The sequence below is a fragment of the Hippocampus zosterae genome, chromosome 6, assembly GCF_025434085.1.
Source record: "Hippocampus zosterae strain Florida chromosome 6, ASM2543408v3, whole genome shotgun sequence".
Lineage (NCBI taxonomy): Eukaryota > Metazoa > Chordata > Actinopteri > Syngnathiformes > Syngnathidae > Hippocampus > Hippocampus zosterae.
In genome coordinates, this window is record NC_067456.1 from 4,950,827 (window position 1) to 4,965,845 (window position 15,019).

At 45.1% G+C, this 15,019-nt stretch overlaps 1 protein-coding gene across 5 annotated transcripts in view; it reads left to right on the top strand.

The window, feature by feature from the left end:
• Positions 1-15,019, top strand: part of fam172a (family with sequence similarity 172 member A) — a 179,018-nt gene that overhangs the window by 102,520 nt on the left and 61,479 nt on the right. For all 5 annotated transcript variants that reach the window (XM_052067457.1, XM_052067454.1, XM_052067458.1 and 2 more), the window contains exons 9-10: positions 8,494-8,610; positions 14,800-14,884. In XM_052067457.1, the coding sequence (XP_051923417.1) occupies positions 8,494-8,610; positions 14,800-14,884 (202 nt within the window). The remainder of the gene's footprint in view (positions 1-8,493; positions 8,611-14,799; positions 14,885-15,019) is intronic.

A 15,019-nucleotide genomic window follows, 5' to 3' on the forward strand; every position in this document is an offset into this window, starting at 1 on the left:
CCCTATCGGTCTCCTCGCCACTCCAGCTTCACTTCCTCACACTCTCCCTCGTCGTCCCTCCATCGTGCGTGCACCGATAAGGGGGGCGAAAGGAAAACGAGCAGGAAGTTGTTGCCGTCCCCTCATGCACTTTCCCCTCCCTTTCACAGCCTGTGCCAGAGTTCACGTCAGAGGCGGGGGTAACTCTGAGAGTAAATGCATGTGACCTTAGCGCGCACGGCTGCCTCGACACACACACACACACACACACACACACACACACGCAAACGCTCTCGGTGGATCTCCCGAGGGCCTCTGTGGCATCGTGCTGCAGAGGGCTTCCTTCCTGCGCTTGAGACAAAGGAAGCTAGGGACTGACAGGGGATCTGGGTATGCCGCTTCAAAGCTACAGGAAGCGCTGGTGTTGTCTCTTCCTCTGGAGGGTGTCGAGGGGGGGTATGGGGGGGGGGGGGTTAGACGCCTATGTTTTCACAACCAGAGATGAGAAATGAGTGTGTTTATGTGTGTGAGTGGATGACACGCGGTGCGTCAGGTAGTTTGAGCACAGCACACCCACAACACTGTCCACCTCTCTGCGACCTCACGTAGAAACTCGGCGACGCAAATGAGCACAAATGAATCGGCCTCGTCAACTTTGGACCCTGCGCACGGAAATGTAGTTAAAGTCTTAAAGGCCAAATGATTCACTCCCTGTTACATCTGAAAGGTTGAACATGATTTATTTCATGAATTGGTATATTTGAAGTGGACATTCCTGACACTAGGGCGGCCCGGTAGTCCAGTGGTTAGCACATCGGCTTCACAGTGCAGAGGTACCGGGTTCGATTCCAGCTACGGCCTCCCTGTGTGGAGTTTGCATGTTCTCCCCGGGCCTGCGTGGGTTTTCTCCGGGTGCTCCGGTTTCCTCCCACATTCCAAAAACATGCTCATTGGACGCTCTAAATTGTCCCAAGGTGTGAGTGTGAGCGTGGATGGTTGTTCGTCTCTGTGTGCCCTGCGATTGGCTGGCAACTGATTCAGGGTGTCCCCCGCCTACTGCCCGAAGACGGCTGGGATAGGCTCCGGGACCCCCCGTGACCCTCGTGAGGATCAAGCGGTTCGGAAAATGGATGGATGGATTACTGACACTAAAGTAAACGACTCTTAGGCATTGTAGAGTTGCAAATATTTGATATGGAAACATTTCAGGCAACTTCTCACAGTCCTTTGGCGTATTATTTTGTGTTAATTTGTATCCATGACAACTTTGAGGAAAGGCATTTCGTGATTCTAAAGCACGGGTGTCAAACCCAAGGTCCGGGGGGCCAGATCCGGCCCGCCACGTCATTTGTTGTGGTCCGCAAAAGCAAATCACGTGTGTCAACTTTCATGATCCTTACTAAAATGTCCAATTGTCATGTTTAATAAATAAATTAGATTTTGCAATCATTTTGTGATCCTGTTTACACTCACTTGAACGGCACTCCGAGGGAAGACGTAAGTCCGTAGTGGTCCTTTTCACAAATGAGTTTGACACCCCTGTTCTAAAGGATCTGGTGTTCAATTCCTTTCAACTCAACTACAAATTGAGAGATTTATTATGACGGCGTGCGAATAATTTTAGATATTATTCATTTTTCTCAATATGTATAAAACAATGAATGTATTTTTTTCCAATGAATTTCTCTCGACACAATGTCCTGAACCGTCCATTGCATCTTTCTCCCGTCCAAAGATGTCCCAATGTGTTCGCTATGAAGCTAATAGTCCAAGTGCCGGTTTGTAAATAAAATTGCGGCCTGGGATTCGTTCCCGCATGCCGTGACTCGGAACAGCATAATCAGTCCAGCAAAATGGATGGACAGATGGACGCGGTCACACTCAGATAGCGGAACTTAGTCCGATTTCCTGCTCAAAGCCTCTGAGAGCACATTGCAACTTCACCATGTCCAGGAGTCTATTATCCTCGATTGATTTATGGTGACAAAATCCTTAGCATCAGTCAGGGGGTTTATGTTTGTTTTTACAGCCTGTGCCACTTATCTTTGCAGAGTTTGAGCTTTTCGGTGTGTTCCAGTGAGTGTGCGGTTTTGTGTGTGTTTATCCTCCTGTTCCAGTGTTGGTGTGTCAAGATTTATGGGGGTATTTGTGCATGTGTTGTCAAAGCTTCCGGTGTGCAGCCGCATACATGTTTGTTTGTTTGGAGTCTGTTTGCTCTCGCCGCTCGCCTGGTACTCGCTGGCAGCGACAGGACGGTTAATCAATCAAATATTTAAGCAGCGCTCCGCCGCTCACTGGGTAGTCTGACATTATCTGTGGCACTTGGCAGTCCGCAGTCCAGGCACGTTACGAGTTGAGTCGAGTGTATGGTTACGGCACTCTTCCCTTCCCGTCGCTGCGTTCCGCAAGCAACACTCTGCACTCTTCGCTCCCGTCACTTGTTTACCGCTTGTTATTTTTCTGCTTTCTCTTCGCACTTGCGCTCTGTTCATAATTGTGGCTTTTCACGTTGGCTTTCTGACAGCAAGCAAGGCCCCTTAAAGAGCTCCCATCTTTGTCTTTGCTCGTTTTCCTCTCTTTTCTACCCGTCTGCATTCTTTCGAGGGATGAATCTGCCCGTCTCCCCAAGGGGATCTCCATTGTGAATTACCATTCTTTCCTCTCCCCCACCCCCCGCCTAATTATCTAGTGGCTTTCACTGCCTTTGACACATAATTATCAAAGGCCTAAATAATTGTCTTTTATTGTTGTCGGAATTTGGATGTAGCGTCAGCAGAGCAGCGGCGAGCATGGGGGCATCACAGGGAAAGGGCGGTGGGGAGAGTCAAACGTATTTTTGTGCGAAAAGATTAGCTTTTCATGCGGCTAAACAATGTCTCATTCTCCTGCTTTTATATCAACTGGTGATGAATCATTCCAATGACTCCATGGCTACTTTGCTCACTTACCTCTCACATAAATATCCTTTGCCAGCCCATTGCTGTGCACATTAGATGCCAGTGGCGACAATAGCAATATGTGCAAACGTAAAATAGAACAATTATCTGGCTTGGTAACAGGAAGTAGCTTCAAACGCTACATATTGTACTTTGTTAAGAGACCGTGTGGGAGGTCAAATGCAAGGGCCAGATAAAATCTGTGTGTGTGCATTTCATAGAATCCATGAAAAGCTGGATTTAGCAGATTTTTGCCAACCAGGGGGTCAGAGAACTGTGATGTTTCGGTCTCTATAGCAACCAGGCCCTCTTCAGAGGTTTCAGAAAAAAATATTTTTTTTATTTTTTTAACGGGAGAGCAGCTGAGGGAAAGCGGTTTTATAGTTCATCCAGAGTTTCACTGGATGCTGGGAGGGGCTGAAGTTGAGTCATGGCCACCAGTGGTGACTCAGCTGTGTGTTCGTGGCCCAGAAGATTGTGAATGTGATGTGCAGTTGCAGTTAACTTCATGTCACAATGAGGATAGCCACGCTAAACAGTCACTCAAGTGTTGAGGAATGACCCCACAACCAACTGTTGGCCCTCCTATTGTGAGTTGGAAAATCGCTGATTTCGCTCTCGGCCTCCCTTTTGGACTTTTGTGTAGTTCGCCTGACACCAGCCATTTACTCACTCACTGTACTAACGGCAAGGCTCAGGTGGTAGTGTGGCCATCTCCCAACCTAAAGGTTGTGGGTTCTTTCCTCAACCCTTGAGTGACGTTTTTTTTTTTTTATTGATAATCTGTGACTACACAAGTAGACTATACTCAAAAACACTCCTTGAATAATCTACAAAAATTGAACTCAATATTAGTCATTATTCTTTTTAGCGTAAAATTTACCATATTTTCCATACTATAAGGCACACCCAAAAGCATTCAATTTTCTCAAAAGTCGACAGTGCGCCTTATAATCCGATGCGCTTTATAGACGGATCAATATTCTGATTTATTGGATGTTGCATTTGAAATGTTCCGTAAAGCGCTTTGTTTGTTGCTGCAGCGGTTGCGAAAATGCTATATAAATAATTGTATTGTATTGTATTGTATTCCCCTTGGTGTAGCTCCATCTAGTGGACGCATAATGCAACCGCAGTCACTATTGTAGCTTCTATTGTATGTGCCTTATAATGCGGTGCGCCCTGTACATGAAAAAGTTTTTAAAATAGGCCATTCATTGAAGGTGTGCTTTTTACTCCCAAGTGCCTTATCGTGCGGAAATTACGGTACCCTGAATATTTTAATCTGAAATTTAACTCTGTTTTGACTGGGACCAAATATCGTATTTATCAAGTAAAATGTATTCTATGAAATTGACTGTGCATGAGATATTTATTATGCACTGGATATAAACTTTTGCTTGAGACAAAAAGTGAATACTCTGAGGCGTGATAAACAAAAACAAAAAAAGACACCCATGCTCGTCAGGGTTCATTATGAAATATTTTCACTTCACATCATTCTTTCTCATTGTTTTCATTCCTCTCTTTCCCTTATCTGTTCTGACTCATCGACAGTCAGGCCCGCCACCGCACCCCACCATACCCTGGCCAACCCCCACCTGAACTTTACTCTGCACATCCAGCTGCTTTCACATTACCGAAACCCCTCAACATCTGCATTTAGCCCAACAAGTGTATCCACATGTTTCTGTTCCATTTTGCCTGTCCAACACAAAGACACAACAGCTGGTCTGTTTGCGCGATAAAGCAAGTGTTTGCATAGGGGATCGCCATGTCTAACATTGGGGATAACGGAGGTCGTTACACACTGAGCTCCCTCTTGTAAGAATGTGGCTTCACTGATCTCCGCCGAGGAGATAACACCTCTTTTTTTTTCTTTGTCCGTGGGATTATATATAAAATGCCTTAACTAGATCCCACAGAACTTTGCTGAGAGGCGGGACGTGCTTCAATGATATGTTGCCGGTCCGAATTGAGGTTGCCTTGGTTTCTGTGTGTGCTCCCTGAGTGCCATTGTCGTCAAAACTGAGTGCCAAAGATGTTTTTGCATTTCACACTCTGTAACCACAGTTGTCACTGTGGTTTGGAAGAGCAAACTCTTGGCATAATTTAGAGGCACGTTGCTTTGAGGGCCTATTTGTCAACCTATTACCCCGAATGTTGCAACAGCCGACCATATGTGTGCAATGAGAGCTGTCAGAGAGGCTGATTGATATCGCCCACGCCGGAGGATGGAGTTATTTAAGAAGCCCTGTTTGGAAGAGAGTTCCACGTGTATTTTTCTTCCTAATTTTAGCAAACCGATGACATCGGTTAACTGTCTCTGAATGGGAATTGATCTTTGAATAGGGAATCATGGCGAAACATGAGAGAGAACACATTCCGTTGAGAGAGAAGAAACAATGGGGGTTTGTTGTTGTATTTCAAAGCAATTACATTTTGCACGAAGTGCCTTGTTGTGACTAAGAACGCAACATGAGACAGCCTGTCCTCACGTGATTAATCTTGCGTTGTCCAAATATGAAAGTCGGGTTTTGGACTTCCAGATGCATGCATTGTATCTGCACCACTGCAGCCATGGCTTTTTTTTTTTTTTTTTTTTGTCAAATCATAAGACGGATGGATGGCCTGAATAGGTACACCTGCACAAAATGATCGGATCTGGGATCTACATGAAACTTTCAAGTACATGAAACATGAACCTGTCAACGGACAGTTAGGACGGCAGAAAAAATCGTTGGCACCGCCCTACCCACTCTTGAGGACTTGCACACTGCAAGAATCAAGACAAGGCCACGGAAAAGCCTCCTGGATCCCCCGCACCCTGCCCACCACCTTTTTCAGCCACTCCCCTCAGGCAGACGCTACAGATCCATGCGCACCAAATCCAGTAGACACTTAAACAGCTTCTTCCCTCTAGCCATTAACTCCTTAAACAGTCACTGACGTAGTCACTCTTCTTGCACCACAAAATGGTACTATAAAACTACTGGTTACTCTAAAATGGTTCAATGATTTTGTTGTTTACGATGATACTCGTGCAGCGTGTAATACCGGAGACAAATTCCTTGTGTGTTCTACATACTTGGCCAATAAAGATGATTCTGATTCTGATTTCTGTTTTCTGTTTTCATAAATGTTTCGTTGCCAATGTTCAAATAGGATGAACATATTCACAATTGCAGATGTGGTTTCTTGTGGTGAGAGAAGAACCACACTGAATCATGAGCAGAATTCCAAATGTTTTGGTTTTTCTCATTGAACTACGTGACGGGGGAGGCTCTTGTCACATATTGAGGTGTGCCTAATGAGGTATCTGGTTACCGTGCGATCTTATTGATACTCTGCAAAGTACTCAATTAACTCTTAAGTCTACCTTGATTTTCCATCTAGCGTAGCCTCAGTCCAGCTTTGAGAATGGCGAGTTATGACACCACTGAGCAATGTTCATCAATGTTTGTAATGTATAACGGCTGTTTGCTAGTTTTCCTTTTGTTTGTGATGACAGATTCTCTTAGTTTTTATTTCAGTGACGACTGACGAATCCCTATAGTCCCACAGTCAATATTTCCAACGTCATTCTCATTTCTGTTATGCGCCATCAATAACTGCACACAACGATACATCCGTCAACTGGAACAGTAAATATTAAGTTTGGACTACAAACCCTTCGACGGCCAGTTCGCTTTCTTGTCTTTCCTGGCCTCTGTTATGACCCCCTTTGACACAGGGACAGAGTCTGTCTGGCTCGTGCCAGGAAACAGGAACTTGCATTGACACTTCCAAGTTTTAAAGGGTTGGCTTTGCAACTCCCATAGGGCCTGTTCTGCCAGTGGGAAAGCTCTTCAACCATGCATGGGCGGCAATGCAATGCAGATGATTTTGTATGTGCATGATTGTAAGAGGTTGTGGAATGGAACAGACATGAGTGTCGAGTTTATCTTTCTATTTCTCCTTTCTTCTTTTACATTCGTGTTATAGCAAATATAGTCCAATATAGATATTGTATCTATTAATCTATCTGTCATTGAAATACGTTTCTTTTTATCATTGTGCTTCCTGGTCAATTAGAAATTAAATTCTTGAACAAGCGTAGGATCAGCTGGACAGTCAGAGAAGCCAAATCAGAAGGTTGATGCGATGGTGCACGTATAAACATGACCACTATCTGATCCATCCATCCATTTTCCGATCGGCTTTATTCTCACAAGGGCCGCGGGGGGTGCTGGAGCCTATCCCAGCTGACTTCGGGACACCCTGAAACGGTTCCAGCCAATCACAGGGCATATAGAGACAAACTCATACTCACACTCCCACCTAGGGACAATTTATAGTGTTCAGCCAGCCTGCATGTTTTCCGTCATACATTTATGGGTTACGGGATTGAAGTTGCATTGATGTAGCCTTCCTCAAACATGTTCAGAGGCATTTTGAGGATGATTTTCCAAAAGCTTTGCATCCTTTCTGTTGTCTGAGACACCCATCTGACTCAAGGAATTCACACTTTTAAATACACCCTTCATGCTATACATTGGATTGCATTGGATTTTTGGCTACAACTTTATTGTCAAATCATCACATCAGCTCAGCTACTCTACATACCGTGTGCAGTAACTCTTAAAACGTTTTGCTTTAACCGGCTGGGCCATTTGGGGTGACATTAACATGATTTTCCCTAAAACTGGGTGCAAGGTTAGTGGCGTCATCTGTCAACATGTCAAGTGAATATTTATGTGATGGTGTTTAATCGTGTAATCACATTATTGTTCCAAGTTGTAGTAGTAATCTTATGCTAGAAAATTGAACTAATGGCCTTTATGGCTATGTAAACTTCAAGAACTCGACTAGTCCATTACGTATTTCACAGAAGGACAATTCAAAGCCAACACTACTATGTGACAGCCTTTTTTTTTTATTGTGGCATGTAAACATTTCAGAGCCAGAAATCACAAATTTCCATCACAACCTTACTAAATGTACAGAGCAAGAGATTGTTAACCTATTGTCGTAAGGCCTGTTCTCCTTTCTTCACTATTTTATCTTAATGTGAAGCACATTGAAAAGGCTCACTCCCAAGGTCTGGCTCCAGTACTCCTTGGGGTGGGTCCAGCGGTGTGGGAAGTCTATTGTAGTGCGGTAACAAGTCCTTTGTGTGACATTTTCCTTGGCGCTGACATTCAGGGGGGAATAGGAAGATGGTCCTGCAGACGCCACTTTCTGTGACATGTGAAGGGAAAAGGTATTAAGAATGGGAGCCGAGGTATTTGAACGTGTACAGGGAAGGTCGTTTGCACAGTACGTGACAAGGACACGCTGTCGTGGAGCAGCTCTTTTATATTTCACGACAATATTATGCTATACGTCTGGTTGAATGTATTTGTAACCGCCATTCGTAAAAGAAACGGCATTGTTGCTGAAAATCGAAAACCGGATGCAGTAAACCGGATGCATTAGTCATGCTAAAGTCATGATAATTGGCAAGTAGTGAACATATGACAAGTCACCATCATAGACTGTGCCATTTTCTTTCCTCTCTCTCTCTCTCTCTCTCTCTCTCTCTCTCTCTCCATTGTAGATGAATCTGAGGGAAGCTGAGGTAAGGAACAAAGTGTGTGCTGTGGCTCTGACGGATTCGGCTCACAACATGTGGCTGCAGGAGACCAGCAAAAGCACACAGGAATGGATGCAGCAGGTAAAATATACGCACGCGCAGACCCAAATGAGGTGTACACGCACCGGTCACGACATTAGCAACACCTTTGCATCATAATGACGTCAGATAGACAGAATATAATAACGCTTGATTCATTATGTTCCACAGGGGATACATATTATTCACACTTTCGCCCGTACTTTCAGTGCTATTCCAAAGACAGTCAGGTTGGAGCCATGCTGTAAACTTTAAAAAAAGTGTTCAGTATTCTGTACAGTACATTGCGACAGTGAAGTCTTTCCGTATGTGATCAGCATCTCACCTTCCTGACCTAAACCTGTAGCACATTAGAAGTCACAAATAATCCTTCTTAGTTCCATTTTAGCAAAGGCCTCTTCTGGTGCGACCTCTTGCACCACTTGCAGGACCTGACCTCCCACATACAGATGATGACTAGAAGAGAGCGGAGCTACTAAACCGCAAGGGATGTCGCAAACACAAAACACGCACACACGTATACTTTTATTTATTAGACTCCCGCTTGTAGATATATTTTGGTTTGGTCTTCAAGGTTGCACCGTCCCTCTTGTCTCGTCTTTTCCTATTTTTGACCTATCCGAGGGATGCGCGGGACAGAGTATAATTGGATTGTTAAACGATTTTCTATTTGTGTTGATTACCCAGAACAATAGAACTAAAAACACCTTTTTCGTCCACAAGGAGGAATGAGATGAGCAAAAATAAGGTGCGCTTGTACTCATTAACCTAGTAAGTCATTTCATTGATGAACTAAGAGTCTTATTATGAGCTATTTTTTCTGCATTGCAACATTGAGGACTTAAAAAAAAAATAGAAAAGCAATAAGAAAATTGGATTGATGTTACACTTTGATTCACTTCCTGCGGTACCGTCACTCCATTTATAATTGCCGTATGCACTGACAACCAAACACAGAGACCCCCCCAAAGCAACACACACCCTCTCAGGTACACCGCGTTAACAACCCCAACACAGTTGGATCTTCAATCTGAACAGTGTTAGCATTGCTCACTGTGATCAGACACACACACACACACACGCACACATTCACACGGGAAGTGCAGCACAGATGGTGCTTCACACCACAGAGTGAGGCTAGCAGTGACCCTTGATAATGCTCTGGGTGGTGTATAAATATGGGTGCCCGCAGCAGCGGGTGCATGTGAGGTCGGGGCACCCCAGCAGTATACTGCTCTGTTCTCCTCGGACAGAGATAATTCCCTCCCTCCGAGGTCAGAGAGGTCACTGGATGGTGAGGAGGAGAGACGAGGGATAAAAAAAAAGGAGGCGATGGGATTTAGAGATCAGTGCCCGCTGGGTTGGGTTGTATGGACCAAATGGTTCAGATGAGGGGCAAATGACGTCACAGTAAAGACAGCCCCCCCCCCCCAAAAAAAACGACAACAATTTAAAGGCGAGTGAATAGCATAGAGAAGGTACAAACAAAGGTTGTAGAGACTCTTCCATTGACACGGACAGGAAAAAAAAAATACAAGTTCAATTTGAATCCGTGAAAGGGCCAAATGGAAAGAACAAAGGATGGTCACGAAAATCAGGCCCGGCAGGATAAGGATGCAGACGTTCTCGAGGAGATGAAGAGATGTACGTGCAGAAAGATGAGTCGTCCGGTTTGTGTGCCCGCGTATGTGTGTGCGTCTGCGTGAGAGAGAAATGTGAATGATGGTGTACAGCTGGCAGCCTGTCACAGTCTCCAAGGTGTCTCCTGTCACAGTGCTGGCCTGCTGTCACACTCTAGTGGCCTGCCTTGAGCTTATACAAACACGCACACACACATGCACGAACACACACACACACACACACACACACACACACATAGTACACGACACAATAATCATGAATAAACCATCCTAATCCAGAGAGAGCGAGTGGCGAAGATGAGAATGGGTTGGACGAGAGAGCAAGACAGGCAACTTTCCCAAAAGTGAAGTTAGTCGGTGACAGCTGTTTCTAGCCCGCATCTGCTTGCGAAGAGACTGGATCAATTGAACGCTGGCGGGTGCATGCACGCGCAGGGTACACTGGCGACACCCTTTTGTTTATTTGGAATTTCAGATCAATAGAACAGCACCGTGCCATGCGATTAATTCGCAAGAAGATTGTGTGTCCTAATTGTTCATTCGAACTATTTCCGCAGCGGGAGTCAATTTCTGTCTCCTAAGGCCCAATTTTCAGTCCAGTCCAGTCGGGGATGGTACATGGTGTTTTAACTCATTTGTATCAAATTCTGATGGCATGATTCCCTTGCGAAAAAATATTGTTTCACAATTTTGCAGTTTTACAATTACAACTCGGCGGCCCGGTAGTCCAGTGGTTAGCACGTCGGCTTCACAGTGCAGAGGTACCGGGTTCGATTCCAGCTCCGGCCTCCCTGTGTGAAGTTTGCATGTTCTCCCCGGGCCTGCGTGGGTTTTCTCCGGGTGCTCCGGTTTCCTCCCACATGCCAAAAACATGCGTGGCAGGCTGATTGAACACTCTAAATTGTCCCTAGGTGTGAGCGTGAGCGTGGATGGTTGTTCGTTTCTGTGTGCCCTGCGATTGGCTGGCAACCGATTCAGGGTGTCCCCCGCCTACTGCCCGAAGACAGCTGGGATAGGCTCCAGCACCCCCCGCGACCCTAGTGAGGATCAAGCGGCTCGGAAGATGAATGAATGAACAATTACAACTCTAAAATGTATGATGTTTGAAATTTTGGGCTTCTCCCTCATCCTGTCTACTCCAATCCTATCAGAGTTGAACCATCACGCTGAATGCACACAAGGAGTGCATGTAACCGCACGTGAGCACAGCCGATAGTTCCAGTCTCTCCGACGCTATTGATTGTTGGATTGGCGTGACTTGAAACGATGATACCATTCGTTTAGGAGGCATGCAATGGGATGTGCTCTCCTTTTGTCACGGCTCTTTAATCCCAGCCGGAAGGTTTTGCCTTTATGTGGCGCTGTGGTCTCCCCGCAGCAGTGATGCGCGTCTCTGTGTGTAATATTTGAGTCTTTTTTATGTGCGGTGTTGCCTCCACAAATCTATTCGGAGCCGGTGGTAATGGTCAAGGTGAAGGGAGGAGGGTTCCTTTAAAAAGCCCCCCCACCCCTGCTTCTCCGCTCTCCAGCCACCTTCAGCCGGCCACTCCACGGGCCAGCTGCCACCTTCCTCCAGACGTTCCAAATGAATTAACCGCGATACAATGAGGCACTCGATGTGGCAGTCAAGGTGCCACGCAGCTTTCGCCCCCCCCCCAGTTCTCCGGGCGGCAACCTGACAGATCTGAAAACACAAAGTCTTATTCCCGCCCTCCATATTTTTTTTTTATTTTGCTGATTGCTGTGACACTTGGAGCAAGAAAAAGAAAAAAACATTTCGTTGAAATTCATGTTAATTTCCCCCTGCATCGGATTGCAGCAAATCTCACATGAGCCGTTCGCTTTTATTTTGACAGTAATTTCTGCACACATGTCCCAATGGAATTTTTACATGTCTTGTTGATATTTGCAGAGGATTTGTTACACGGGGCAGATGTTTCACCATAATCACCTCCGCCACGGGTTTCTGGATTTGTCCATTAGCTTGAGTTAAAGCTATCATTGGTGGGACAAAAGGAGGTATTCCGCACACGTTGAATGGGGAGTAATGTTTGTTTTGATGGAGCTTCCATCAACATCAGCTGGGTTAACTTACCCTTTGGCTATCTTCCTGTTTTTGCAATTTAATATTCATCCAGAAAAAAACAAAAACACATGAATAAGAAAGCAGGTTTACATTGTTGCAGGCGTGCAAGGCGTGTTTGTCATGTTTGGCTGGTCGGGGAGCTTAAGTGAGAGATGGCTCGTAAATGTGTCAGTCCGGGCCTTGGGAGTCAAGGTCGGTGAGTGCAAAACATGCAAAATAGCCTGTGTGCTTTTCGAGACCCCCCACCATTCCACGAGTGACCCTCACTCGCAGCAGTAGACACACAAAGTTGTTGCACAACGCCGTAATGGGCCGGGGTGAAAGTAAACAAGAGCAGATAAGCAGTGATTCAGAAGGACGCCAGCTGCACGCTGTAATCTCTTTACATGTTCTCCTTCTTCTATTGAACTTTTATCTTATCAGGAGAATGTCTTCTCCAAGCATTCCTTCGCGGCCCCGCTCTTTCCCTTTCTGCCGTCGCCCCGCTTCAGCGTGCACACAAACGCGCGCTCTCCGACAAGGGAAAACATACTTTGATATGTTGCCGTCTCCCCCCCCCCCCCAAAAAAAGAAAACTCCCAAGCAGCTGAGTGAAGTTGTTCACCGTAACATTAGTATAGCCAATAGTTTACTCCCTTCCCACTAAATTGTAGCGCTGACAGTTTTAATGCAATACACTGATATTTTAAACCAAACCTCCTCTGTTGTCTTTTGCCAAATTTTGGCCGCTTCACTTGTGCCATTCTTGGCATTATCCTCAGATGGATTTCATATCGGAAGGGAACAATTGCGGTTCATTGTGATGCAATGAATTCATTTGCACTGCCGGACACTGTACATTGAAATATTTGTTGACTGTTTATTTGGGTAATACAGTGAAACTCATCTCCAACGAAATCATGTTTGCAGCAAGAAATTTTTCACAACAGGGGACTTTTCACTCTAGCAAATTTTATCTCAGATGTAAACATGAACACACACAAAAAAACGTATATGTGTACTTTTTAGGTTTATTCCAACAGTGCATAAGTATGAGAATACACTTATTTGACACTTCATATAGCTAGCGTAGAAAGAAAAACAAGTTGCGAAATTTACAATCAGCATTTACTTTCACTTACATCAATTTCTTGAATAATGTCTTTTATTTTGCGTCCTCCATCTTTCATTTTTATTACCTTTATCCTGCCTTCAATCGTGAAAGATTTTCTTTTCTTCACTCCTTGGTATGAAAACCTTCGTTTTGTCGCCATTTTAGCAATGCAACGTTCGTGCTGCATTGCGAAATGCCCATGTAGTTTTTGTTGTAGAGGAGTTTCACTGTAACATTATTTCAACAGACATGTTTCACATGTTTCTCGAAGCGTAACTGTTTTATTTGACCTTTGGCATTTTCTTCCTCACGTTCTTGATTGGCAGCTCGAAATATCAGAATCTACCTGTGTCACCTCCAACTCATTTTTGAAGACACATGTATGCTCTTGATAGTTCTTAACTTGGATAAATGTGTGTCACAACTTAGAACCATGAGAAAAAGGTTGGCTTCTGGTCAACAGCCGAGCATGACTCAGTCCACTAAGGGAGGAGAGCAAAATGTCTTTCCGGCATGATTGTTTTTGCTTAGTGGAGGTCTGCAAGTGCCTTCCAGACAAGCGTTCTTACAGTACGTGCACAGCAATGTAGCAGATGGGTTTTCTATGTTGGATTTTATTGAGTATGTTGCAAAGGGGGGTAGGGGGGGCGCTCTGTGGAAGATGAAGAGAGCAAAAGTAGATAAAGAGGTCCACTCCTTTTTCTGACAGTCGTGCTGTCAACCACTTTAGGGTGTGGTGGGGGTTGAGAGGACTGCATGCGTTTTCAGGGGGTTGTGGGTCAGCAAACTGGGCAAACTCCCTCCCCATGTGCACCCAGCGATCCACCCGTGGCTCAGGGCCTCAGCTCCCCCCGCCGACAAACAAACAGCAAGATGTCCAAGCAACATGTCACAGAGCTTTTAATTGCTTGTTCCTGTCTCTTTCTCGTTCTCCCCCCCCCTCCTCCCTTCACTCACCTCTTGTGCTACCGCCCCCCCCTCCTGCTTTTCAGATTTTCTTTGTTTTCTTGCATCTCCATTTTCTCCTCCGTCTCCCTTTTTCAACACGTTTTCATCTTCTTTTGTCATATCTCAATTTGCGTCAAAGTGGTTTTTGCGCTTTCAGCCCGCGCTCGCCGGCCACTTCATTAGGTACACTGGAACAGTCTCATCAAATCCATTCCAAGAGCCGCTTCAAAAATCCTGCCCTGAATAGGTGTCTGTAATATTGATTGAAGAATACTCTTTGGATGATGCAGATGGTTCCTTGGCTTTACGAGGGCACACGCACAATGATAAACAACCGTGATATGGATATGTTATTAATCCACTTTATTGCCGGAGACCTCATTACATTTTGCATTTATACCTAATGAAATGTAGAAATGTGAGTTTCATGTCTTTGGTTTGTGTGTGTGTGTGTGTCCTCGTAGCATTGTTGCAACTGGGTCTCAAGTCCAGAACCTTTGGACACACCCCTGGACTCCATGCTCCCAGACTGCCCACGCGTCTCTGCAGGTACCAAATCTAAATCAAGCCACACCGTACAATATTGAGGATTTTTTTTGGTACATAAGGTCCAGCTTGGCTGTTTGCACTCCCAACTATTGTGTGATCAAACTATTAGAAGATCGATTGAGATGGATCTTTACC